Source organism: Lonchura striata, chromosome 4 (assembly GCF_046129695.1).
Source record: "Lonchura striata isolate bLonStr1 chromosome 4, bLonStr1.mat, whole genome shotgun sequence".
NCBI classification, from domain to species: Eukaryota; Metazoa; Chordata; class Aves; order Passeriformes; family Estrildidae; genus Lonchura; species Lonchura striata.
Window position 1 is genome coordinate 1,266,406 of NC_134606.1, and position 27,905 is coordinate 1,294,310.

General features: G+C 53.8%; 1 protein-coding gene and 1 long non-coding RNA gene across 2 annotated transcripts in view; one reads left to right on the plus strand and one right to left on the minus strand.

The window, feature by feature from the left end:
- EXOC6B (exocyst complex component 6B) overlaps positions 1-5,154 on the plus strand; it is a 318,901-nt gene extending 313,747 nt beyond the window's left edge. Inside the window, exon 25 of the mRNA XM_077782659.1 lies at positions 1,022-5,154. Coding sequence (XP_077638785.1) covers positions 1,022-1,148 — 127 coding nt within the window. The 3' untranslated portion in view covers positions 1,149-5,154. The remainder of the gene's footprint in view (positions 1-1,021) is intronic.
- Positions 5,155-22,176: 17,022 nt separating this feature from the next.
- On the minus strand, positions 22,177-27,903 carry LOC116183550 (uncharacterized). The gene is made up of 3 exons (XR_004148188.2): positions 27,305-27,903; positions 24,578-24,660; positions 22,177-22,277 (listed from the first exon to the last, which is right to left on the minus strand). It is a non-coding gene; the product is annotated as an uncharacterized LOC116183550 (long non-coding RNA).
- Positions 27,904-27,905: the final 2 nt, after the last annotated feature.

Here is a 27,905-nt window from a genome sequence, read left to right on the forward strand (position 1 = left end):
CAGCAGGAAAAACAACATTTCACCCAATTCCAGGAAAATGAGTGGGAATTGGGAGATCCCAAAGTGGTGTTGATTGGCATGAAAAATGCCCCAAAAATTAGTGTGGAGCCTGGAAATTCCATGTCCTGCTCTCTGAGTGCTGGACATTCCCAATCCCTGTTCCATAACCTGTTTGTGCTCCATGCAGGATGCAGGACACCAGCAGGAAAAACAACGTTTTCCCCCAATTCCAGAAAAATTACTGGGAATTGGGAGACTCCAAAGTGGCATTGTTTGGGATTAGAGGGTTTTAAGCCTGAAAAATGCCCCAAAAATTGGTGTAGAGGCTTGAAATTCCATGTTCTCCTCTCAGACCAATGGACATTCCCAATCCCTGTTCCATAACCTGTCTGTGCTCCGTGCAGGATGCGGGACACCAGCAGGAAAAACAACATTTCACCCAATTCCAGGAAAATGAGTGGGAATTGGGGAGACCCCACAGTGTCATTGATTGGGATGGAAAATTCCCCAAAATTTGGTGTAGAGCTTGGAAATTCCATGTTCCCCTCTCAGACCACTGAACATTCCCAATCCCTGTTCCATCACCTGTCTGTGCTCCGTGCAGGATGCGGGACACCAGCAGGAAAAACAATGTTTTCCCCCAATTCCAGGAAAATGAGTGGGAATTGGGAGATCCCAAAGTGGCGTTGATTGGCATGAAAAATGCCCCAAAAATTAGTGTAGAGCCTGGAAATTCCATGTCCTGCTCTCTGAGTGCTGGACATTCCCAATCCCTGTTCCATCACCTGTTTGTGCTCCATGCAGGATGCGGGACACCAGCAGGAAAAACAACGTTTTCCCCCAATTCCAGAAAAATTACTGGGAATTGGGAGACTCCAAAGTGGCATTGTTTGGGATTAGAGGGATTTAAGCCTGAAAAATGCCCCAAAAATTGGTGTAGAGGCTTGAAATTCCATGTTCTCCTCTCAGACCAATGGACATTCCCAATCCCTGTTCCATCACCTGTCTGTGCTCCGTGCAGGATGCGGGACACCAGCAGGAAAAACAACGTTTTCGCCCAATTCCGGAAAAACGAGCGGGACAAGCAGAAGTTGATCGACACCGTGGCCAAGCAGCTGCGCGGCCTCATCAACAGCCACCACTCCTGAGGGGCTCGGGATCCCCTTCCCGCAGCCGGGACTTCGGGAATCTCGTTGGGAGAGAAGATTTGTATTTTTTTATTCGCCTGGAAAGTCTCCGCGGAGCCTCCCCCCGGCGGCAAAACCCTCCCGGCGGAACAATCCCGGGAAAAGAGGTGGTGGCAGGAGTCTCCTGGATAAACTCCTATTTTCAGGGGTTTAGGAAGCGATGGGAATTCTTGGAGCCTGGGAGAAGTTCACACCCGGATTGGGTTGTTTGGTTTGTTGTTTTTTGGGTTTTTTTTTTTGTCAAAGCCAAATTGAAGGGATCATCCTGCCTTCCTTTTGTTAATTTATTCCCTTGGACAACTGAGAAATCTGGGAAGAGCCGTGGGTTCTCTGGGAAGAGGGAGGAGGGTCACCCTGGGTGTGTCCTGTGGTTTGGATTTAGGCAGGAAAAAGGGATTTCCCAGGGTTTTTTTCTCCTCTTTTCCCCCTCCATGAGCTGATTCCCACATTAGACTGCAAATCCCTGGAATTGCGACCCTTTCCCATCCCTGAGCTCCACTCCGGGACCTGCCAGGGGCTGTGGGACTACGGAGAAGGGTTTGGAGTGGCCACCTGGATTAGATTTGGGAAGGGACAGCTGAAGGATAATTTGGGAATGTGTCCTGTGGCAGCGCTCCAGGGCTGGGATGCTGCTGGAGACATCCATGGATGGGGAGTGGGAAGGGACACCGGGATCTCCCGGTGTCCAGGAAGGGTTTTTCCATGGATGGGGAGTGGGAAGGGACACCGGGATCTCCTGGTGTCCAGGAAGGGTTTTTCCATGGATGGGGAGTGGGAAGGGACACTGGGATCTCCCGGTGTCCAGGAAGGGTTTTTCCCTCTCTTTTCCCTGCTGGTGTCCCATCTTCCCTCTCCTCCTGGTGGTTCCATGGGGAAAACTTCCCTAGGAAGTTTTGGAGCTGGACCAGCAGGAATCTCCTGGAACAGCAGGAGATCCCCCATGGAGTTGTGCTGCTCCAAAGTGCCTGTGGATAAAATTCCCCCTGTTCCCAAGGCCCCCGGAAATCCTCTGCTCAAACCAGGTGGCCACCAGCAGGATTTAATCCCAGGATTCCAGTTCCAGAGGGGAATTTTCACCCTTCTCATCTTGTCACCCTTTTGCCTCTAATTCCTCACGTTGTCCAGCCACATTCCCAAACCCGCGAAGGGAATTCCGATCTCCCTGGTGGTTGTTGCAGCCCTGAACTGCTGCTCCTGTGCCCATTCCCAACCCCATGGATGCACTAATCCAGAGGTTTTGCCTTCCCGCCTTGCTCCTCAGCAATATTTTGGGCTTGGTTTTCATTTGGAGGAGTTTCCTTTGGCTCAGTCCCGAAATGAAACGGGAACTCGGTCAGGAATGACCCCCTGGAGCTCTTGGGCTCTGCCAGCCATCTCCAGCTACAGGGACCAAGGGGTTGCTTTCATTAATAAGAGGGAAATTTTGTAATTCCTTGGGTTTGGAGAGGGATCAGGGGTTCCTTGTGAGCTCCTCCTGGAGGGACATGGAAGAGGAATGACGGGAAAAGCAGCAGGTGAAGGAAGGTTGGAGTCAGCGTGGCCAGAAAGGGATCGGCGTTGGAGACACCTCTGGAAGTGACCCAGAGAGGGACCAGGGATGGGAATTCTGAGTGGGATGGACAAGGAGCAGAAACTCCGGGACATGGGGAAGGGATTTTGTGCTGCCATCCTGAAATTCCATTTTTCTCTCCTATAATTCACTCCACGAGGTATTCCCACAAAAAATCCCCAGCACAGCCGAGGCAAGGTCTCGTTTCCCAGGCAGCTCCCGCCCTTCCCAAATCCACGCTGGGCTCTCCTTCCCATCTCCCTGAGCTGTAATTCCAGGAGCGGCGACCTGGGATGGGCATTCCCGCTCCTTCAGGTTCCTTTTGGAGAAACCAGGATTGGGATCCTCCAGACTGGCTCCTGGCACTCAGGATTTGCTGCTGGGAAAGTCAAATCCGGCCAGGGGAGAGATTCTGGGAGTTCCTGATCTCGGGAGGTCAAGAGCCGGAACCGCAAGTCAGAGCCCGGGATGAAAAATGGGATTTTGGGACTCTGGTCCCAATTAACTTTTTGTTCCAAGAGATGTTCCATCACTTCCAAACAAAATTAATCTTTTAAACAGATTGCCCCCCCAAAAAAAACCATCCCTGGAAGACATCCCAAATCCCCTCTCAGTCTCTTCCTAATGATGGGTGTCCTCCGACACGGATGGAATTGCTTAGGAGGGAAAAGTCACTGCAGGGAATTTAAAAGGGGGTGGGAAAGGGGTCAGGACCCAAATCCAAGATTTCCATCTTCCAAGAATAAATAATGCTGCTCTCACACCTCCCTCCACATCCACTGAACATTCCTTAGTGGATTTTATTTTTTTAACAAAAGGAAATTGGATTATCCCATAATTTTTCGCAGCTCCAGCAAATATATTCCAGCACCAGTGGGAAAAATTCTATTAAAACCCAAATTTGGCTTCCTAAGAAGCTTCTCTCCTTCTTCAGGAGTTGTCAGGCATTCCAGGAGTTGGGAATAATCTCATAAAAGGTGTCCAGAGTGGGAATGTGCAGCCCAACCCATCCATAGGATGTTCTCCCTGAGCCATCAGCACATGGGAGGTGGGAAAGGAGGGGTTTTCCTGGGATTTTTTGGGTATTCCTGGGGCTGGAGTTCTGGAGCTCAAGCCAGATGCTCCCAGTGATTTTTGCACTTTGTTCCAGATCCAATCCCAGCTCCCGCTTGGATGGGGACAGGAAAAATTGGGATGATGCTGTTTTGGGATTGGCGGCTTTGGGGAAGGTGGAATTTCGGGCAGGAGCTGTGGGAATGGTCGTGGTGGCCCCAGATTCCTTGGAAGCGAGGCTGGGATGGAGCTGGGGCTGCTCCGGGGGCATCGCTGCCCTCGTGCCGAAATTTTGGGATCAAATTCCAGCCAGAATCCAAATCCTAGGCAGAGATTCCTCACCCTTGGGTGTCTCCCAAGGCTTTTCCCGTTAGTTCTGGGTTGGGTTTGGTGCTTTTTAGGGCCTTGGAGGGGTTTGGAGCATCCAAACACCGTCCCACGCTCCGGCTGGATTCGTGTCCCAGGATTTTTGGGGTCTCTGTCCCATTTTTCCTACAGCTCCACAGGGCTGGAGACCCCTCGTATCCCCCCCCGGCACGATTCCATAATTTATCCCACTGCTGGCAGCTCCAAGGGAACACAAATCCCATAAACCCCATCCCAAATGAGTCCGGGATGATCCCAGCTCTGCTGTCCTCTGGGAACGCCGTGGATCGGCGGGAAGCGACCCGAACACACCGGGATTGGCTGGGATTCACCCCAAAAACGCCGGGATGGAGGGAAGCGACCCGAACACACCGGGATTGGCTGGGATTCACCCCAAAAACGCCGGGATGGAGGGGGGGAGCTCAGGGGGGGCCTTGCATCACCCCAAAGTTGCTGCTCCGATCTCCAGCCCCTCCCTCGCCCCCAGGGCTGGATTTGGGAAGCTTTTCCCAGAGCTGGGATCCATCCCCACCTGCAGCTTCCTGAAAATTCCTTGGGAAGCTCTGGAATCCTGTCCAATCCAAGCTGCTCCCTGCCTTGGCTCATCCCTCAGATTTTGCCAGGAAAACCCCCCACACTCCCATCCCACATCCCTCCCTGCCCGCCGGGGTTGCCTTTTCCCATTGATTTTGGGGTGGAAGGACCTGATTTTGGGAATCGAGGTGGTGAAAACAGCTTTTTTTGCACAAGTCGTTGCACAATAAGGGGAAAATTTAGCAAATTAGGTTTAACTTTAAAGGGAATTTTGTTGTTTGTTTTGATTTTTTTTTTTTTCCTTAAAACTCGCTAGCAGAGCTACTGATTCCATGAGAAAAAAGAGCTGGAATGGTTGGAGAAAGGTCTGCATGGTTTACAGGTTCAATTCTGTTAGAAATTAGCATGTTGGACATTTATCCTGGTGTAATTCCAATTAAACAAATACAGCATTTAACTGTTTCATTAACGCCTCGCCTGGCTCTGTGTGCCCCTGGGCAAAACTGACCCCTAAATCCCATAAAGGATAAAATTCCACATCCCCTTCGGACACCTGGCTGCTGGAACACCCAGGTTTATGGGGGATCCAAGGAGAAGAAAATCCCTGGATGAGCGTTGGATTCCACCTTTCCTCGTTGTCCTGAGCAGAAACCAAGTTTTGCCCAAATCTTGGGGGGATTTTAATTGGTTTCTATCCAAAAATTTCTCCCTGGGAGGGTGGGGAGGGGCTGGGTTGGAATTCCCAGATTTGTTGTGGCTGCCCCTAGATCCCAAGGCCAGGTTGGACACTGGGGTTGGATCCACCTGGGACAGTGGGAATTGTCTCTGCCCATGGAACTGGTTGGGATTTAAGGTCCCTTTTCCACCCAAACCACTCCAGGATTCTGGAGATGTGGAGATTTCACGGGATGGCTCAAGCAGGTGATGTGGTGTTTGTGTAGGATGAAGGATTTAGGGAATATCCATGGGATGGCAGAGATTCCTGGATGGTTTCTATTCCATGAATTCCTCCAAATCCCTTTTTTGAAGCCCTTTATCCCTGCTGGGTTCTGGCAGATCCTGGCACGGGCATTCCCAGGTGTTAATTCGGAGCAGCAGGAAGGAAAACATTCCCTGGAATTGTTGGTGGCTCCACCTCTGCCAGGGGCCTTTCCCTACAAGGGAGGGAAAAAGGAGGGTGGGAATCTCCCAGATTTCACCAGGATACTTCTGAGCATTTCCTGGTAATGGAAAAAAGGGGAAAATTCCATCTCCTCCCAAGGCAGGACCCAAAAATCCAGGAAACCCCCCACTGCCAGGGTTTAGGACCTTTGTGCCACCCCATCCCCTTTCCTGGTGAATTTTGGGATGCTCCAGGTGGGAGGTGGAGATGTGGGGACAGGACGTGGTCCGGCACCGTGGGACCCCGGTGGGAGAGGGTGGGAAGGGATCTGGGATCATCCTGGATCAGCAGATCCTGGACCTTCCTGGATCAGAGGATCCCGGGTCACCATGGATCAGTGGATCTCAGATCTTATTGGATCAGAGGATCCCGGGACATCCTGGATCAGAGGATCTTGGATCATCCTGGATTGATGGATCTCAGACCTTCCTGGATCAGAGGATCCTGGACAATCCTGTGGACCCTGGATAATCCTGTGGATCCTGGATAATCCTGGATCAGTGGACCCTGGATAATCCTGGATCAGTGGATCCTGGACAATCCTGTGGATCCTGGATAATCCTGGATCAGTGGATCCTGGACAATCCTGTGGATCCTGGACAATCCTGGATCAGTGGACCCTGGATAATCCTGGATCAGTGGATCCTGGACAATCCTGTGGATCCTGGACAATCCTGGCTCAGAGGATCTCAGTCCTTCCCGGTTCAGGGCTCAGGAAGCGCAGCATGGGCGGGTTTTGGGGCAGGGATTTGGTGGCACCGATGTCCCCCTGGGTGAGGCCAGGCCCTGAACCTGTGCCCGGAGCGGGGCCAAACCTCAGCGGGGCCCCGGGGCTCCCCTCGTGTCCTCGGGACACCCCTCGTGTTCCTGGGACACCCCTCGTGTCCTCAGGACACCCCTCGTGTCCTCACTGTCACCCCTCGTGTCCCTGGGACACCCCTCGTGTCCTCACTGTCACCCCTCGTGTCCCTGGGACACCCCTCGTGTCCTTCCTGTCACCCCTCGTGTCCTTGGGACATCCCTCGTGTCCCTGGGACACCCCTCGTGTCCTCACTGTCATCCCTCATGTCCTCACTGTCACCCCTCGTGTCCTTGGGACACCCCTCGTGTCCCTGGGACACCCCTCATGTCCTTCCTGTCACCCCTCGTGTCCTCACTGTCGCCCCTCGTGTCCTCAGTACATCCCTCGTGTCCCTGGGACACCCCTCATGTCCTTCCTGTCACCCCTCATGTCCTCACTGTCACCCCTCATGTCCCTGGGACACCCCTCGTGTCCTCACTGTCACCCCTCGTGCCCTCCCAGCCCTGAGCCGCCGTTCCAGCCCCAGGGATGCCTTGCCAGCCCATTTTTCACCAAACCATGGAATCAGGGAATATCCAGGTGGGAAGGGACCCCCAGGGATCACCCAGCCTCGCTCCTGGCCCTGCCCAGGACACCCAACCACCCCACAAGCCACCCCAAGCAGGGAGGTTTTCCGTTCCTCCTGCTTTTCCCTGATCCAGGCGAGACAAATATTTCTCAGCACTGCTCCCGAGCCCTGACCTCGCTTCACCTCCTCACCGCCTTCCCGCTGGGATCATCGGGAAGTGGAGCTGCCGGGTGAGTCTGACTCCTCCAGGTGGGATTCGCCTCCTCCAGGGAGCCCCGGGAATGCGGCAGGAGAAGGTTTGGGACGTTGGGAGATGCCCTCACGCACCTGTGGGGTGCCTTTTCCTATCGTGTGCCACGGGCAGGGCTGTCCTGGACTGAAACATGGCAGGGATGGATGGGATTTTGGGAAGGAATTCCTGGCTGGGAGAGTGGGCAGGGGCTGGGCTGGAATTCCCAGATCTGCCGTGGCTGCCCCTGGATCCATGGAATGCCCAAGGCCAGGCTGGATCCACCTGGGGCAGTGGGAGGTGTCCGTGCCCATGGATGGAGTGGGATTGGATGGGATTTAAGCTCCTTTCCCAACCCGTTCTGTAATTCCACGATTTCTTCCGCTCCGAAAACACCTGCAGTGGAAGGGATGGGCAGGTGGCCGCCGGACCAGGACCACCAGGGCTCCCGGGAGCGAGAATCCCGGGGGAGAGGGAGCTGATGAGCCCCAGCCGTCACCGCAGGAGCCGGGAGAAGGAGGTGAGCCGATCCGAGATAGGCTGGCCGGTGATAAGGAGCGAGATAAGGCCGAGATAAGGCGGGGAGGGCTGGATGGGGTCCAGCAGGCGCGGAGCGTGGCGTGCAGGGCGAGAACTGCGGGCACGGGCTGGGAAACCGGGTCCCGGGCTGGGAAACCGGGTCCCGGGCCGGGAATCCCGGTCCCGGGCTGGCAAACCGGGTCCCGGGCTGGGAAACCGGGTCCCGGGCTGGCAAACCGGGTCCCGGGCCGGGAAACCGGGTCCCGGGCCGGGAAACCGGGTCCCGGGTCAGGAAACCAGCTCCCGGGAGAGGCTGAGGACGGTCCAGAAAGGAGGGCGGTGGGGTGAGATCAGGATTTGGACCAACAGGACTTTCCTCCTTCCCTGCCCGGCGCATCCCAGGTGGGCAGACAGGAGACAGGAATCCAGGAATCGCCCTCCTCCATGCCCCATCCCGCGCCCCACGTGGCTCCAGCCGCGCTAATTGCATTCCGCGGGGGCACTAATTGGATGATTGGATCAAAGGCGGGAGCCCATCCATATCTGCCCGGCGCTGGATGCGATTATCCGGGAGGAGGCATCGATCACCGCCGCCCCTCCCTGACCCAGCGGGGCCCTCGCAGGTACCGAGGCGCCCGAAGGGGATTTGCTCCCGAAAGGTGAAAGGAAGGGGCGGATGACAAACGACGGCGCTGCCGCGTCTGCCGGGCGCTCGTTCATCTCCCGGCGCGGAGGGGCCGCCCGGGATGCGGGCGCTGCCGGCGGGGACCATCGCTCACTGTCACCGGGACGTGCGAAGTGTTAAAGACCCCCGGCGGGGCACGGGGCGCTCGTTTGTATTCATTAGCCACCGCTGCAGATGTCGGAGGAGGCAGCGAGCCGCTCCTCGGCTCCCCGCTGCCGCCTCCTTTCTCCTCGCCCGGTGGCCCCGGGGCTTTGCTGTCCCCGTGCTCGCGTTGGTCCTGCGGACACACCCCTGGAAAAGCCATCCCGACGTCCCGGGACACCTGGAGCGAGCCTGGAATTCTCCTCTCCCTCTCTCCAGGCTCGATCTGGTGGCCCCGGGGCTGTGCAGGGCACGGGATGCTCCGTGCCCACCGGAGGAGCGGGAGAGAGCAGGAATTCCTGGGAGCAGCTGCTCACTCGCTGCCCCTGGCTTGGAGCTGTGGCTTGTTGGAAGTGAAAATTCCCAGCTGGAGTTTCCTAGGTGGAAATTTCCTTCCTTCTTCTCCTCCGGGAATGTTAGTGCCAAAAATCCCTGGATGATGGGCAGCCTTGGGCTCCTCTCCTCCTCAAATCCTCGGCTCTGACCTTTCCCTCGGCCCCACCGGGCACTTCCCGGCCCAGGTCCCGGGTTTTCCAGGCAGGTCCCGGGTTTTCCAGGCAGGTCCCGGGTTTTCCAGGCAGGTCCCGGGTTTTCCAGCCCAGGTCCTGGTTTTTCCAGGCAGGTCCCGGGTTTTCCAGCCCAGGTCCTGGTTTTTCCAGGCAGGTCCCGGGTTTTCCAGCCCAGGTCCCGGGTTTTCCAGCCCAGGTCCTGGTTTTTCCAGGCAGGTCCCGGGTTTTCCAGCCCAGGTCCCGGGTTTTCCAGGCAGGTCCCGGTTTTTCCAGCCCAGGTCCCGGGTTTTCCAGCGCAGGTCCCGGTTTTTCCAGCCCAGGTCCCGGTTTTTCCAGCCCAGGTCCCGGGTTTTCCAGCCCAGGTCTCGGGTTTTCCAGGCAGGTCCCGGGTTTTCCAGCGCAGGTCCCGGGTTTTCCAGCGCAGGTCCCGGGTTTTCCAGCGCAGGTCCCGGGTTTTCCAGGCAGGTCCCGGGTTTTCCAGCCCAGGTCCCGGGTTTTCCAGCCCAGGTCCCGGGTTTTCCAGCCCAGGTCCCGGGTTTTCCAGGCAGGTCCCGGGTTTTCCAGCCCAGGTCCCGGGTTTTCCAGCCCAGGTCCCGGGTTTTCCAGCCCAGGTCCCGGGTTTTCCAGCCCAGGTCCCGGGTTTTCCAGCCCAGGTCCCGGGTTTTCCAGCCCAGGTCCCGGGTTTTCCAGCCCAGGTCCCGGGTTTTCCAGGCAGGTCCCGGGTTTTCCAGGCAGGCCCTGGATCTCCAGGCACGCTCCAGGCAGCATCCTCCAGGCTGTCCTGTCGGGACAGGTCTTCCCTCTTCTCCCACCTCTGCCTCTTCCCCTTCTCCACAGGATGATGATTCCGAGCAGAAGGAGCCCGCAGAGAAGGGGGAGAGTGGCTTTTGGGTGAATATCCTTGATTTTGCCCACTCTGAGGGATGAGCCCTCTGCCAAGGAGGGGCTGCTCCTCCCCCAGCATTCCCAACGCGCCTGAATCCGGCGTTTTTCCTTGTTGGGATGCAGCTTTGGGGTTTTTGAGGCAGTGGGATTCGCTTTGTAGGGCGTGATCATGGAAAATTCAGGTTTATTGCACAAATTAGCTCTTTTGGTGGGAATCAGACACCTCTGCCTGGGATGGGAAGAAGAAAATCCTGGCTGAGGTTCCCAGGGATTGGGATGTGAGAGAGCTTTATCCCGGTCTTCCCCTGCCCTTGGTTCCACTGGAAAAGGAGAAAGCAGAAATTTGGGGGAAGAACCTGAGCAGCTGCTGCCTCAGTGTCCCTGGACTGGAGCTGTGGCTGTTGGAGGCAGAAATTCCCAGCTGGAATTTCCTAGGTGGAAATTTCCTTTCTTCTGGCCCTGGCATTGCAGCCTGAGCTGTGAAACCCCTCCAGTGCCTCTTTTTGGGAACAGACTGGGATAAACCTGGGATAAGTCCCCTTAAGTCCATCTGTTCTGAGGGCAGGATGTAGGGAAAAGTTGGAATAAATGGGATTTTGGGGCAGAGCACGATCCAAGAGCCTGAGAACCTGAGCTGAGCATCCCCTGAGTTTCCTTGATGCCCATCCCCATCTCCTTCCCTGCTCGGAGAGACCCTGCTCCAAGGAATCTTCCTCTCTATGGAAAGGCAATGGCTTGAGGGATGTAAGACCCCAGTGGGGAATTCACTCCTTGGTGGGATTGGTTGGGAATTTTGCTGTTTGACGGGGTCAAACCCCGTGTCCAGCTGGGGGTTGAGGAGGTGATCCGAGTGTCCCGGCCCCTGGAGTTTGGATCCCTTTGGACCATCCGTAGCTCAGCTGAGGGGGAAGGTCCATCTCGGGAGGGATCTCGGCAGCATTCCCAGGCTGCAATCCCTCAGGTGTCTGAGCTTGGGAAGCGCAGCCATTCCCAGGGGAAGGTGTCTGCAGCCAGCCAGGGGTGAACGATCCACCTTTGTTTTCTTCATGGAATGGGCTGGAAGGGCCCTTAAAGCCCAGCTGATCCCAACCCCCTGGCAGGGACAACTTCTGCCATCCCAGGGTGCTCCAAGCCCCATCCAACCTTTTGTTTCCAAGGGCCTGGACTCGCCTCATCCAATTCCAGCATCCCTGGAAGTGCCCCAGGCCAGGCTGGAGGCGCTTGGAGCACCTGGGGCAGTGGGAGGTGTCTCTGCCACGGCAGGGGTGGGAATGGGATGGGATTAAAGTCCCTTCCATCCCAAATCATTCCACAATTCCATGGCTGCCAGAAGGCAGCTCCAGCTCATCCCTAAGGGAACGCTGGGCACACACAGCTTTCAAAGCCATCTCCTGGACATTCCGGCACCAAAACTCCCCCGTGGCCGCCAGCAGAGACAGAAAATCCCCAGGAACGAAAAACCCCGGGCGTGATCCCGCGCATCCAGACCCCGGGAGTCTTCCCGCCCGGCTCCGGTGTTCCTGGACTCGGGAGAGGTTTGGGAGCAGCCCGGGGCCTGCGGGGACACGCAGGGGTCGATAGGATCTGGCTGGGGTCTGGCTCCCAGCTGCTGGAAGGAGACTGGGGATGGGAAGATCTTGCAGGTCCTTTCCACCCCAAACCCGAATTCCGTGACTCATCCTCCTCTGGTTTCGTTGGAAACGCATCCCGGGCTCGGGCGCGGAGCAGGGAATGTGTCGGGGCTGGCCTTGTGGGGTTACCAGGGCGAGATTTCCCCAGCCCAAACCCTCAGCCCTGACCCCGATTCACACCTGCTGGGATAATTCCCAGCCTTGGGATGCTTTCCTGGGGATGGGCTGGAGCAAAAGCCCCGGGGCTGTGTCTATCCCAGCAAATTAAGCAGTTCCAGGGCTCAGACACCAATTATCCTCACGGTTTAATTATTAAATTATTGCCCAGGTGATTCTCGGGCACGACTCTGGACTGTGCCTGGAGAATTCCCGAGGGGCAGGATGGATTTGGCTCCCTGGTTTTGTGGAGGTCATCCAGTGGGTGAAGGTTTGGCCTCACCAGGTCTCCTCGGGGCTGGGGGATGATCCCAGGCTCTTCCATGATCCCGGAGAAGATGTGCCATGGCCAGCCAGGCTCAGCTTTCCCAAACTCAGGTCTTCCCAGCTTGGATCATTTCCAAACGTGCAGCCCCAAATTCCTAAGTGAATCTGGTCATTTGGTCATTAATTCTAATTGCAAATATTAATTTGCATTATTTTATTTTTAATTTCTTTCTTTTTCTTTTTTTTTTTTTTTTTAATTTCCAGAAGGCTCCTTTTTGCAAATTAAGGCTGTGCCTGGAGCAGCTGGGATTGTCATTCCTGGAGCAAAGACAGGGAGAATCCCTCTTTATTTTTTTGAGAATCCCTCAGTTTTCCCGACTGATTTCCAGCTGGAAAAGGAGAGTTTGGAGCAGCCTGGTCTAGGGGAAGGTGTCCGTTCCCATGGATTGTCTGTGAGGTCCTCCCAGCACAAACCATTCCATAAAAACTGATTCTGTCCCGAAATTGTGATCCCACAGTTCCTGTGTCAGCTGGCACTGGAAAAGCCTCCATCGTGATTCCCGGCCTCCATCCTTCCTAAATGTGATTTTCCAGCCTCTCTCTCCCTCGATCCTCCAGGGGAAATTCCTCCCAAGGAAAGCTGAAGGGGTTTGTTTGGGGGCGAGGCTGAGGGAAACACCAAAAACGATGGAATAGGGAAGGCGTGAACTGGGAATGCTCCCACCATCCCATTTCTTTGGTGCCAGGGATCCCAAATTTTGTGCTGTGGTGCTGGAGCCAGCCTGGAATTGGGATACTGGGAGACCAGAAGGGCCAGGGAGGGAAGATCTGAAAGTCTGCAGTGGCTGGGTGAGGAAAACGTTTTGCAGCAGCTTCCAAATCCATCACCGGCTTCTGGAATGTTCTCTGTGCCCACCAGGAATTGGCTGGAATGAGGAACCTTTCCCTGGAATCCAGCCTGAACCTCCCAGCCCCAGCTCCAGCCCGTGAAAACCCTGTGGAGTCCTCGTGCGTCCTGCGGGACCTTCTGCAGCTCCCATGGCTAGGGCAGGTGAGAGGAAAAGGAGTTTTTTGGGTTTTTTGTTTGTTCTCTCCCATTTCTCAGGCCCCCAGTGAGGCTTTAGCTACAGGAAGGACTTTTTGCGAGTATCTTCTGCGATTTGGACGTTTTTGGGTCTGGGGACCTTTGTGAGTCCAGAGCAGAGCCCAGATCCGGCCAAGGGTGGCCGAGTGAGACTGAACGACGTTGTTTGGGTGATTAGACAAAAAAAGGTCCTTGCCAGGCACCAGGAGGGGTGGGAAGGGCAGAGCTGATGTGGTTGTTAATCCCATAAACCAGGGAAAATCCAGGCAATAACTCCTGTGGGAGCAGCCTGTAAAATGCTGGGAGAGCAGCGCTGCTCCCAATCCATCATTTTTAGTGCCAGAATTCCCTGCTGGATTTGTTTGCTGCTCTCCAGGGTGGATTTGCTGCTGGGGACAGGGCTGAGGGGTCACCCCTGGCTCCACACTTCTGCCACCTCAGCTGGGGCTGGAGCCTGGAGCGTGGCCAAGGGCGCCAAAATGAAACCAAGGGGGAAAAACACCGTAGAAAAATGATCCCACAGTTACGATGAGAAGAAAAAACACCCAATTCCCTCATTTTTGGGAAGCTGGTGCTCTGAGGACCCCAAATCCTGCCTCCTCCTCTAATTGTGGGTGAGGGATTCATCCCACGCAGCTTTAGATCCCTTGATTCTTCCCAGAGCTGGAAGGTGAGCGGCGACTCTCCCACCTGGGATTCACCTCTGGGATTTTGGGTGGTCGAGTCAGGGTGAGGGGACCGAGGAAGCCCGGACAGGTGAAATGTCTGTGTCCAGCCAGGAGAAATGTTTGGGAATCTCGGTGTCTTCCCAGAGAATGGCCTGGCTCAGCCAGGGATTTTCCCAGTCTCCACTCCCTTCTCCAAGCCCGGAGTGGAGCAGCCAAGTTCATCCCTCCTCATCTTTCCTACTGCCATGGATTTGGGCTGTGCCAGGCCACGAGGCACTTCCAGGAGATCCATCCCCTCCTGAGGCACTTCCAGGAGATCCGTCCCCTCCCGAGGCATTTCCAGGGGATCCATCCCATCCCGAGGCACTTCCAGGAGATCCATCCCATCCCGAGGCACTTCCAGGGGATCCGTCCCATCCTGAGGCACTTCCAGGAGATCCGTCCCATCCTGAGGCACTTCCAGGAGGTCTGTCCCCTCCTGAGGCACTTCCAGGAGGTCCGTCCCATCCCGAGGCACTTCCAGGAGATCCGTCCCATCCCGAGGCACTTCCAGGAGATCCATCCCCTCCTGAGGCACTTCCAGGAGATCCGTCCCATCCCGAGGCACTTCCAGGAGATTCCTCTCATCCTGAGGCACTTCCAGGAGATCCGTCCCATCCTGAGGCACTTCCAGGAGATCCATCCCATCCTGAGGCACTTCCAGGGGATCCGTCCCCTCCTGAGGCACTTCCAGGGGATTTGTCCCATCCCGAGGCAGTTCCAGGAGATTCCTCTCATCCTGAGGCACTTCCAGGAGATTCATCCCCTCCCGAGGCACTTCCAGGAGATCCGTCCCATCCCAAGGCACTTCCAGGAGGTCCATGCCATCCCAAGGCACGATCACTTCCATGGAGGACGGCTCCTGCCCCTCTGAGCCCTCAGCCTCGGGAGGAGATGCCTCCATCTCCGAGAGTTCCAGGGAATCCCAAAGAGCCATCCCGGAGCAGATGCCTCATTTATGGATCCACGCGGGTGGGATGGACCCCCCCGCCCCGGCAGCAGCGGGGTCCCTGTGTCACTTCTCCATCAGGTTTCCTCAAAGATGCTGTCCCCTTCCAGGTGACGTCACTTAGATGCCAAGACAACCCCTCTGGATTGGCACTGGGAGAATTATCCCGGAGCTGCTGATGGTTTTTGGGAGGAATTTGGAACCTCTGGTCATTCCGTGAGCCCAGGAGCATCTCCCAGGAATGTCCTTCATGGGAAGAGGCGGGACAGTGTCCAGGGAGGATGTGGGACGTCCCTGAGGACAGCAGCAGCTGGGTCTGTCCCTCAGCAAGGTTTGGAGGGGACTTGAGGGGACTTTCCGCATGTCCCTGGGAGGAAACCTTGGGAAGGGCAGGGAGGATGAAGTGCCTTTCCCAAAATTATCCCCCTTATCCAAAATAGGAGCTTTAAACAGGCAATGCACGTTGGGAATGTGGGGATTTGGGATGGGGGCTGAGCTTTGGGGCCAGGACTTCCTTTATCCCTTTAAGATCCTTGAGCCACAGATCACGGAATCATGGAATGTGCTGAGTGGGAAGGGACCCCAGGGATCATCGAGTCCAACTCCTGGTCCTGCCCAGGATCATTCCCAAGACTCCCATTCCACCTTCTCCCAGTCTGCCAGGGCTCCTCCTCTTTCATCGCCCTCCCTGATGGGATCTCCTGGCATTCATTTGTTTTCTCCTTGTCTCTCCCCACTGCTCTCTTCCGTGAAGGAGCAGAGGGAAGGGAAATCTCCCCAAAATCCCATTTTCCCTCCACCCAGGGCAGGTGCTGAGCGGGATCCCAGCGCTCTGCTCGGGTGTGTGGGCCGGGAATCCAGGGAAAAAGGAACAGTAGCTTTTTCTCTCCCCGGCGACGCCGACGTGGTGATCAGAGGAGCTGGCCAGAGTCCTAATGAAGATAAATGAGTATTCCCACTCCTCCAGCTCTTCCAGCTTTTATTGATGGGCTGTGGGGTGAAAGGCGAGGGCCGGAATGTTCATTCCAGCCGACGTCACGGGCTGGGGTGGAGGGGAAGGTGCGGGGAAAAGCGCCTGGTGCCGGGAAGTTCCTCCACCGCGAGCACGCTCCAAGGCTTTACAAGGCTTCCTCCATTCCTTCCCCATCCATCACTTCCCGGGATCCCTTTGTAAATGCAAATTGCACTTTGATAGGAATAATGCACTGAGCCCCATTAGTGTCGGGTAATGGGGAGGGTGATTTTAACGCCATCCTTCTTCAAACAAGGCATCGAGGAGCTTCTCCGGGGCTGTGTATCAAAATCCCATCTGGGACCCGGCTCCTCTCATGCCCGGCCGTGGCAGGAGCTGGGATGATTTTCATTTTGGGGCTCGGGACTCTGGGGTGTTTTTTGATTTGGGCTCGAGGCTCTGGGATGTTTTTTGATTTGGGCTCGGGACTCTGGGATGTTTTTTGATTTGGGCTCGGGACTCTGGGGTGTTTTTTGATTTGGGCTCGGGGCTCTGGGGTATTTTTTTGATTTGGGCTCGAGGCTCTGGGATGTTTCGTACCTGGGGCTCAGGACTCTGGGATGTTTTTTGATTTGGGCTCGGGACTCTGGGATGTTTTTTGATTTGGGCTCGAGGCTCTGGGGTGTTCTTTGATTTGGGCTAGAGGATCTGGGATGTTTTTTGATTTGGGCTCGAGGCTCTGGGGTGTTTTTTGATTTGGGCTCGGGACTCTGGGGTGTTCTTTGATTTGGGCTCGAGGCTCTGGGGTGTTCTTTGATTTGGGCTCGAGGCTCTGGGGTGTTTTTTGATTTGGGCTCGAGGCTCTGGGATGTTTTTTGATTTGGGCTCGGGACTCTGGGGTGTTTTTTGATTTGGGCTCAGGACTCTGGGATGTTTTTTGATTTGGGCTCGAGGCTCTGGGGTGTTTCGTACCTGGGGCTCGGGATCCTTTTGGTTTGGGGTTGGGGATCTGAGGGGCAGCCCAAGGTTTTGGCCACGTTAATGCGAGCTCAGAGCTCGCCCCCTTCGACCTGGTGCCAGGACAAGGAGAGGTAAACGGGAACTGCCGAGACTTACGTTGGATCTGGGGAGGAATTCTTCCCTGTCAGGGCGGGGAGGGGCTGGGCTGGAATTCCCAGATCTGCTGGGGCTGCCCCTGGATCCCTGGAGTGCCCAAGGCCAGGTTGGACACTGGGATTGGATCCACCTGGGACAGTGGGAGGTGTCCCTGCCCATGGAAAGGGATGGGATTTAAGGTCCCTTCCCACCCAACCCATTCCAGGATTCTGGAGCTCCTCTGCTCTGGGAGAGCTGGGAATGTTCCCCAGGATAATGGAAGGCTCCGGGCAGAGCTCAGAGCCCCTGGCAGGGCCTGGAGGGGCTCCAGGAGAGCTGGAGAGGGACTGGGGACAAGGGACAGAGGGACAGGAGCCAGGGAATGGCTCCCACTGGGAAAGGGGAGCTTGGGCTGGGATCTTGGCAAGGAATTCCTGGCTGGGCTGGAATTCCCGGATTTGCTGGGGCTGCCCCTGGATCCCTGGCAGTGCCCAAGGCACCCTGGGACAGTGGGAGCTGTCCCTGCCATGGCAGGCCTTTAAGATCCCTTCCCACCCAAACCAGTCCATGATTCCATGGCAAGTCTGTCCCAGACTGGATTTCCTGGATCATGGAATGGTGGGATAACTTGCTTCCGTCCCAGTTTTCCATGTGGGGAAGGACCAGCTGGAATTTTAGGGGGCTGAGATCCCTCATCCCCCAGAGCCGTTCCTTCCCAGGCTCTCCCAGGTGCTCCCAGCAGGAAGGAGCCGGCTCCATCCCAGCTCAATCCATCTCCCGTGGGATGGAGCCTCGGGATGTGCAGGGCAGCCCCTCAGATCCCTGGGATGTTCCTGCACCACCAAACGGATTTTCCTCATGTCCCAACCCGAGCTCTCCCTCCCAGGGTGAGCAGCAGCAGCAGCTCCAGCGCTGAAATCGGTTAAAGCTGCTGTAAAATTCCAGAAAAAAGGAACATTTGAAGGCACTGAGATCCCCCTACACACTCACACTTTGGGAGGTCAGAAAAAAACCGGCTTTGAAGTGCTTAAAAACAAATCTGGGGCCTCGTTCATCTTCATTAATGAGATATTTAACCAGGCCCTTTTAATAACTTTTTGATGCCTGTGCCAAGTGAAAAAATAAAAAAAAAACATTTTCTGCTTAAAAGACCTTGAGTTTGGTCTCTTTGCTGATTTAAAGACCATTATGCTCCATGCCTTTTCCCACCTTAATCCCTAAATCCTTGCCATTTTTTCCAGCAGCTTCTCCGTGGGCACCACCAGGATTTGTGCCAGTGAGGTCAGGGAAAGGAGGTGACTTCTGTTGTCTCTCCCAGGTTTTCCACAGAGCTTCCATGCAGGATTTAATCAATCCTGGAGAAATCAGTCCCGCTGCATCCCTATCCTTACCTGTTTGGGTGGGAATTATTCCTGGGCTGGAGTGGATTTTCTGCAGGAAGAGCTGGAATCAAAACCATCCCGGAGCATCCATCCGCGGTTCCTTCCCAAAGGATGGCTCCGAAGGTGTGGCCCTCCGGCACCTTCCCAGCTGAGCTGGAATATTTAGAGCCAGGCAGGAACATCTGAGCGAGTCCCAGCGTGGCTCTTCTGAACTCCGGGGTGGGAACCACCGATTTTGGGGGTCCTTGACTCCCAAAATGAAGGATTTGGGGAGGGAAAAGTCCTTTCATAAATCAAGCGTGGAGAACAAAGGGAGGGAACATGGGAAGCAGAGGGGAGACTTCCCTGTTTCTCGAGGAGCAGAAGGAGAGGGATGGGGATGGCAGCGTCGTTAAAGTGAAATCCTGACTGGAATGACAAAAGGAAAAGAAATTAAAGCCAGATTTGTTCCCCTGGGCCGGAGGAAGGAGGATCCCGTTGGATTTGTTCCTCCTTTCTTGTCTCCTTCAAAGCCAGGAGATCAATTGTGGGCCTTAATGAGAACCGTCTCGTGCCAGAGGTGGACAATGGAATGGGACAGGGACATCCCGGGGATTTTACGGCAGCTCGGAGCTTTGGGATCCATCCCTGGAAGTGCCAGCCCATCGTCTCTGGGCTTTGTGAGCATCCCGGCGCTGAGCCCGAGCGGGGAGTTCTGCTGGCAATTCCCAACTTCATCCCAGGGGATGAAGTGTCCGTGGGTCCAGCCTCGGTCCCACCACATCCACGCTGGGATCTGGAAATTTGGGATCAGGACCTGGTTTTAAATCCCCCATCGCTGGGCCGGTGTGCTTTGTGAGTATCCCGGAGCTGAGTCCGAGCGGGGAGCGCCGGCGGCAATTCCCATCCCTGATCCCGGATCTGGGAAAGCATCTTGGCCCTCCTGGAGGCCCTCAGGGGGACGGGAATGGCTTCAGGGGGACGGGAATGGCTTCAGGGGGACGGGAATGGCTTCAGGGGGACGGGAATGGCTTTGGGGAGATGGGAATGGCATCAAGGAAATGGGAATGGCATCAAGGAAATGGGAATGGCTTCAGGGGGACGGGAATGGCTTCAGGGGGACGGGAATGGCTTCAGGGGGACGGGAATGGCTTCAGGGGGACGGGAATGGCTTCAGGGGGACGGGAATGGCTTCAGGGGGACGGGAATGGCTTCAGGGAGATGGGAATGGCTTCAGGGGGACGGGAATGGCTTCAGGGGGACAGGAATGGCTTCAGGGGGACGGGAATGGCTTCAGGGGGACGGGAATGGCTTCAGGGGGACAGGAATGGCTTCAGGGGGATGGGAATGGCTTCAGGGGGACGGGAATGGCTTCAGGGGGACGGGAATGGCATCAAGGAAATGGGAATGGCTTCAGGGGGACGGGAATGGCTTCAGGGGGACGGGAATGGGTTTGGGGAGACGGGAATGGCCTCAAGGAAATGGGAATGGCTTCAGGGAGATGGGAATGGCTTCAGGGAGATGGGAATGGCTTCAGGGAGATGGGAATGGCATCAAGGAAATGGGAATGGCTTCAGGGAGACGGGAATGGCCTCAAAGAAATGGGAATGGCCTCAGGGGGACGGGAATGGCTTCAGGGAGATGGGAATGGCTTCAGGGGGACGGGAATGGCTTTGGGGAGATGGGAATGGCATCAAGGAAATGGGAATGGCATCAAGGAAATGGGAATGGCTTCAGGGAGATGGGAATGGCTTCAGGGGGACGGGAATGGCTTCAGGGAGATGGGAATGGCTTCAGGGGGACGGGAATGGCATCAAGGAAATGGGAATGGCTTCAGGGGGACGGGAATGGCTTCAGGGGGATGGGAATGGCTTTGGGGAGACGGGAATGGCCTCAAGGAAATGGGAATGGCTTCAGGGAGATGGGAATGGCTTCAGGGGGATGGGAATGGCTTTGGGGAGATGGGAATGGCTTTGGGGAGATGGGAATGGCTTTGGGGGGACAGGAATGGCCTCAAGGAAATGGGGATGGCTTCAGGGAGATGGGAATGGCCTCGGGGAGATGGGAATGGCTTCGGGGAGATGGGAATGGCTTCAGGGGGACGGGAATGGCTTTGGGGGGACGGGAATGGCCTCAAGGAAATGGGAATGGCCGCGAGGGGATGGGAATGGCTTCAGGGGGATGGGAATGGCTTCAGGGGGATGGGAATGGCTTCAGGGGGACAGGAATGGCCTCAAGGAAATGGGAATGGCTTTGGGGAGATAGGAATGGCTTCAGGGGGACGGGAATGGCCTCGAGGGGATGGGAATGGCTTTGGGGAGATGGGAATGGCTTTGGGGAGATGGGAATGGCTTCAGGGAGATGGGAATGGCTTCAGGGAGATGGGAATGGCTTCAGGGAGACGGGGATGGACTCAAGGAGATGGGAATGTCCTCAGGGATAAAGGAATGGTCTTAAGGAAATGGGAATGGCCTCAAGGAAACTGGGATGACCTTGGGGAGACAGGGATGGCCTCAGGGAGATGGGAATGGTCTCAAGAAGATTGGAATGGCCTCAGGGCCACAGGGATGGAGTCGGGAACAGCTTCACAGTAATGGGGATGGCCTCGGGGAGCAGACACCTGACATCGACGCCCCGTTTCCCACACCAAAGCAGGAAGGACACAACAGGGAGGGTGAAATTCCCGATCATCCCGGGAATCATCCCCATCTCCCGCTCCACGGGCAGCAGCAGGAACTGGGAGAACCTGGGCACGTCCCGGTGCGGCGGAGCCTCCCAAATCCGCGCGGAGCCGCCTCTTCCGAGGCCTCCGCGCCGGACCCTGGGGATGAATCTTCTTTCAGAGCGAATTCTTTGCTCTGTCACCCGATCAGCCTCAATCCCGGAGCTCCAGCCGAGAGAGGAACCTTTCGGGGATGGGAGCGGGCAGGGCTCTGCTAATCACCCCGGGCTCCTAATGAATGCAAATGAGCTCTGGCCAGGGAGGTTTGTTGAGGAGGAGCAGGTACATCCCCATTCCCAAATGTTAACAACTTCCTGCCCAGGTCCCGGATCCCTGGAAATCTCTGGGCGAAGGATTCGTCCTGAGGTCTCCTCATCCGGAGTGTCTGAGGCTCATTTGGGGATTTATTCGGGATGAGGATGTTTAAAGGGGGCAACACCCTCGGTTATCCCACACCAGCACCCCACTCATTCCTTAAAATCCTTCCCGTCCTCAATTTGGGATATTCCCAAAACATTTCCCTTCCTGTTCTCAATCTAGGATATTCCTTGCAGGAAAATGGGGTTTGCCTCCTAGAAAAACTTCCAATTTCCCTTCCTGTCCTCAATCCAGGATATTCCATGCAGGAAAATGGGGATTTTCTCCTAAAAATCTCCTGGTTCCTCTTCCCATCCTCAATCTGGGATATCCCATGTGGGATAATGGGTTTTGCCTTGTAAAAATCCTGAAAATGGCTCAAACTAAATATGAATTTATTTTCCTGAGTTTTAACTGGGAGCATGGATCAATTTTGATTTTAAGGAAATTTTCCAAAGAAGAAATGACGTTTCTGTGATTTTTCTTTAAAAGAAAGGAAGCTTCTGTGAGTTTTCCTAAAAAGAATAGAAATTTCTGAGTTTTCCAAGAAGTAAGGGAAGTTTCTGTGAGTTTTCCTGAAAGGAAAACTAAACTCTGTGAGAGGAATGGGAAAACCTCCCTGGAATTTGGTGATCCTAAGGATGACCTGGAGAAACCTTTCCGGTGTGTTTGGGGATGTGGAGCAACACTTGGAGCCAGCATCAGGCAGGAGCGATATCCCAATTTATTCCACGGATTTCCATGGGGCCGTCGTGTTTCCTTGGATCCACGAGGCCCCATCAGTGGTTTGGAAGATCCAGAGTGGTTCTGTTGGAAAGGGGATGAAGGATTTCGGGAAGGAACGGAGCTGTGGTGCTTTCAGCTTCATTCCGCATCCTTAAGGGAAGTGAAAAACTCCCCAAAACTTCCCCAAACCGGGAAAAATCTGATCTGGAAAACTCTTTTTTCTTCCTCTTCCCCAGTTCCTTCCTCACTCACAAACTTCCCTCACTTTTTTCTGGGAATGGAGAAAAAAATCCCTTCTTGCTTTGATAAAACTCCCACTTATTCCACATGGATCAGGCTCCCATTCCTTCCCAATCCCACTTTTCTGGGCCACCTCTTGTCCTAAGAGGGGTATCCTTGCTCCAGGGCCTCATTCCAGAGGTTTTCCCTGTTTTTAAGGCTCCGTGGTGTGGGTGGGGCATCCCTCACCCAGGATGGGCCCAAAATTTTGACTGTTTGAGCCAAAAAAAAAAGGGAATTTTAAAAAGATCCCAAAGGAAAAGTGGAATTTTGGGAGTTCTTCAGGAAAGAGGAGCCCTGGGCTGGTGTTCAAGGGCACCCAGCCCTTTGCTTTGGCAGCAAATCCCACCTGGAATTTCCTCTGGATGAGGTTGGCATTTGGGGCTTGGCTTCTTTCCTTTCTTTCCTCGTCCCTTTTCCCTGTTTTCCAAATGTGTTCAGCACGGAAAACTCTTGGGATTCAGGGATGAGAGCGGAGCCACGGGCAGGAGAAACAGGCTCGGCTCCAGCCTTGAATCCCTGCTCCACTAATTATCCTGGGATTTAAAACCTCTTTTTCCAAGGATTTTGGGATGAGTTGGGAAGAGGGATGGGAGCAGAGAGGTGGAAATCTCCAGCACAGGGAGAAGGAGGGAAATTCAGGATAATGGGATAAATCCCAGCCGTCTTCTCAGGGAGAAAATCCTGGATTTGGAGAGAACAAACACTGGGATATTCCCATTCTGTAGGTCCTTGGAGTTGCCTCCTCATCCGGGTTTTATATTCAAATATTTGGGATATAAATAATGTTTTAACCACAAGTCCAAAATCCCATTTTTAAAAAAATATATGTGGATATTTGGGGATGGATTTCCCCATCTTGCATTCCCTGGAATTTTGTGTTGGGATTGAAGGCTGAAAGTTCCCGAGGATTTCTTTTCTTTCCGGAGCAGGGAAAAGTGGTTCTCGTTGTGCCTTTGGAATTTTCTCCATGGCCTGGAGAAGAGTGGAGGCTGGAATCTCGCAAGGATGCACAAACCCCTCACACCTCACCTGTTCTTGGGAATTGTCGGGAGATCCAGGCCAGGGAAAAGCTGGATGGGTTGGGAAAAGGGCTGAAATTTGGGAGGATGACTTTGCTGGTAGCAGATTTAAAAAAAAGAAGGAAGATTGTTTGGAAATCCAGGATAAATCCCGGGTAGTGGTGGCAGGTTGGGACTTAAAGGAGATTTTTTTGGGGGGGGATATTTGGCAGAGAAAGGGAGATCAAATAAATGATCTGAACTAAATAAATAACTTAATAAATTTTAAAATGGGATACTCAGGAAAAGGATCTCTTCTTCCTGAGGAGACTTCCAAACTAAGAGACCTTAAGGAAAAACTCTGGATACCTGGGATTATTTGCAGGAAATATTCCCAATTCCATCATTGCTAATCCAACACAGAAGTGAGGGGAAATCCTGCCCAAATTCTCCTAATTGGGGGGAAAAAAATGGGAACAGAAGCTCAAATCTTTCCCTGTGCAGCCCCCACGGGGATTTCTGCCGGGAATTTGGGATTTGGGATTCTCCGAGGGGATTGTTGCCTTGGGATTGGGTTTGGAGGAGGAATTGAAGGAATTTGGGGAGGAAAGAGGCTGAGAGCGGTCACAAATTGCAGGAGAAGGGATTGGGAATGGGGATAAATCGGGTTGGGCTCCATTTATGGTGAAGTCCCAAACTGGAATTAAACCCCCTGGAGTAGAATTCCACTGAAACCCAGCAGAAAATCCCGTTTTTCGAGAGATTTCTTTGGATTTGGGTCGGGCTGTCCCTGGAGCATCTTCCTGGGGGCCCATCCGGAGCTGGGGTCGGAGCAGCCCCAGCCCGGCCACTTTGGGATTTTCAAGAGATCAAAAGTTGAGTTTTGGGTTTTTGGTGGGATTTTAAAGGGATTTTAGAGGGGTTTTTCCGCATCCCCGCTCCGGCGGCGCCTGGAGCGGGCCCAAGGCGCGTCCGCGCTCCTCGGGAAAAGTCGGATGCACAAAAAGGGGGAATATCAAAATGATCTCGTTTCTGTCTCTCCTCGGTCTCCCGTGGAACAAAGGACAGATGGGAACAAGAAAGGAAGGAAAAAAGCATCACCTGTTCCCATCCAGTCCTGGAGCGATCCGGTCATTATCTCGGAGCTTCACATTTCCAAAGGGGCTTCATTTTCCTTTGAAACACTGGCATTTTGTTAAAAAAAAAAAAAAAAAAAAAGAAGAAGAAAAACAAAACAAAAAAACGAGGAAAAAACCTGAATTCAGTCATTCCAACCCCCACGCAGCCCCGCAATCCAAAGGGATTTTCCGTGCTTTTCCCCACAGCCCCGAGTTTAACACCTGGGAAAAGAAAGTGGGAAGGAAATCCAAGGAAAAGGGAAAGAAAGGCCCCCCAAGGGCGGCTTTTCCCGATCTGCATCCGACAAAAGCCTTTGGTTTTCTGTCATTCTTTTCATTTCCTTGCTGGCTCCCCCAATTGTCAAAGCCCTCAAGAAAATGCACTTTAGCTCTTTGTCCCCAAATGTAATTTGATAAACTCCAGGCAGAAACATTTGGGTTTCGGAGGCTTTTCAGAAAACAAAAAAAAAAAAAAAAAAAAAGGAAAAAAAGGGGGCAAAGAAAAAGGAAAAAAAAAAGGTAAAAATGTGTGGGAAAAGGGGGAAAAGAAGAGGGTAAAAGGGGAAAAAAAAGAGGAGAAAAAAGGGAAAAATAGAGTGGGGAAAATGAGAGAAAATAGGGGAAAATAAAAAGAAAAACGAGGGGGGAAAGGAGAAGAAAGTAGGGGGAAGTGATCAAATAATGAAGGGGGAAAAGAAGATAAAGGATAGAAAGAAGAATGAAAAGAAGGGAGAAATGAGGGGGGAAATAAGAAAAAAGGTGATGAGGGAGAAAAAGAAGAATAAGAGGAAGGGAGAAAATGAAGGGGAGAAGGAGGGGAAATAAGGAAAAAAGAAAAATAGATAAAGGGGAAAAGAAGAAGGAAAAGAAGGGACAAAGTGAGGGGGAAAAAGAAGAAAGAAAAAGGGGATTAAGGAGAATAAAGAAAAGAAGGGACAAAAATTAGGGAGGGGAAAGGGGAAAATAATTTTTTAAAAAGACAAGAAAGGGAAAAAGAAGGAAAAGAGGGGAAAAAAGAATGAAAATAAGAGGGGAAAAAAAAAAAAAGAAGGAGAAGAGGGAGAAAAATGGAAAAAAGAAGGAAAACCCTCAGGAGGGGTAGGAGTGGGGGAGAATCTCTTGGAATTTCAAAAGCGGGATTTTATTTTGGGAGCGGGGTGATGGAGCCAATGCCGGAGTCTCGGGGAGGGAAGCTTGACGTTGTCATCATCCCCAAATCCTTGGGAATCCTCATTTTCCAGCGGCGCTTTCCCCGCTGGGGGCGGGGAGCAGCGCGGCTCCCACGCTATAAATCGCTCCGGCTTTTCCCGGGAGTGGGAAGCGGCCGCCGGGGCCAACTTGGACTTGGAGGTTGGGTGAGTGGCGAAAAGAATCCGGATTTTCTTCCCGGGGATTTTTCCCCATTGGGGGTTTGGGGATTGGGATGCTGCCGCATCCGATCGCGCCCGAAATCCTGGAATATCCACGCCGCTTCCCACGGGATTTCCCAAGGGGGTGGTGGTTGTTTGTTCATCCAGAGGGTGGGAAAAGCGGTGATGACAATTCCCAAATTTCGGTGCAGGGGTGGAAAGGCGCCCGGTTTGAAAAATATTTCAGGAAGCAAAGTCCCAAACGAGGAGCGAAGGCCTATTCCCAGCTGCGGGAATGGTGGAATTCCGCTTCCAGCGGGAGAAGCGGCTCCCAAAACCCCAGCAGAGTTTTTGGGGGGGAAAGAGCAAAATTGAGGAAGGAGCAAAAATTGATTGGGAAGTTTGGGGGAGGTAAGGGGGAGAAGTTGGAATTTGGCTGCAAAGAATTCCAATGGGGGGCTTGGGTGCAAAAAAAAATTCCAGCTGGAAGTTTGGCTGCAAAAAAAAAAAAAAAAAAAAAACCAGGCTGAAAGTCTGGATGCAAAAATTCCAAGTTGAAGGTTTGCATGAAAAAAAAAAAAATCCAGTTGGAGATTTGGGAGCAAAAATTCAATAAAATTGGAGGAGGAGTTAAAAAATGAAATATTTTTGGATATACATCCCTGGGATTGTGGAAGTTGTCCCCGCCCAGGGCACGGGATGGGAATGGGATGTTTCAGGTCACTTCCAATCTGGAATTCCCTGATTTTCATGTCAGGGTTGGGATGGGTTTTCCCTGCTCCTCGTTATCAGCCTGGAAGGGGCAGAGGTTCAAATCCAAAGGGGCTGGAGCTGGGATTCCCCTGGAATGTAAAATTCCCTGGATTCTGCCCCACCTCTGCAGGTGGATGAGAGCGGGAAAGGAGCTTGTGGTGCATCCCTATAATTAAATCAGCTCGGAAACCGTTAATTAATATTAATTAATGGAAATAAACCCCACAATCAAAGCGAAAAAACGGGATCAACATTCCTAATGGATCGTTATCAGGAAATCCTGGCTGGGAAATGAAAGATATTTGGATGAATTAGGTTGGGTTTTTTTTTAATTATATTTTTGAAATTACATACAAGATGAAGTAAAAAAAAAAAAAAAGTCATGGAGTGAGACACCAACATTGAAAATTCCACCTCTGCCTTCCAAGTTTTTCCCGGTTTGCCCTTCGGGAATGTTTTGCCTGGATAAGGAAAAGGGGAATTGGGGTTTGGAAAAAAAAAAAAGGGGAAAGGATATGAGGAAGCCTCAGAGAAATAAATGATGATTTTAGAAAGGATTTTGGGAAAGAAAAAAAAAAAAAAAAAAAGGAATTAAAAAGGAATATTACCTGGAAGCGCCTCTGGAATTTTCTCGGGGAATCCGATCTGTCTGCGCGGCCGAGGGGGTGCAGCTGTGGAAAACAGGGAAGGGAAATTCCCAGCGGGAGTTTTTGTGTGCAGGGAGAGATCCAGCGCTTCTTTTGGGATGCCCTGGGAAGGCAGAGCTCCCCCAGGTTCCCTGGGAATGGGGAATATCCCGGGAATATCCCGGGAATATCCCGGGAATGCTGCTCCGGGCGCAACCTCCGGGACTCTGCTGCTCTCTCCAGCTGGAACGGAACAGCGCTGGGATCTCCAGGAGCTGCAGGGAGGGCATTGCCCGCTCCTGGCACGGCAAATCCCAGGGAATTTGGGGAAAAAAGGGAATTTTGGCGCTTGGTGGCCCAGGCAGAGCGAGAGCCTGGAGGGAGCTTTTCCTCCTGGCACCGGAATTCCCTGTTTTTCCCCAAGGTTTGGAATTCAGGGTCTCGTTTGTGTCGCGAAATTGGACTCTGGGATCCAGCCCCGTGGGAAAAGCGGGATTGAGCCCCGGGATTTGGGAGCGGTTCAGCCCCAGTCCCATCCTGGGGGGATGAGACGCCGGCATTCCCATTCCCAAAGGGAAATCCA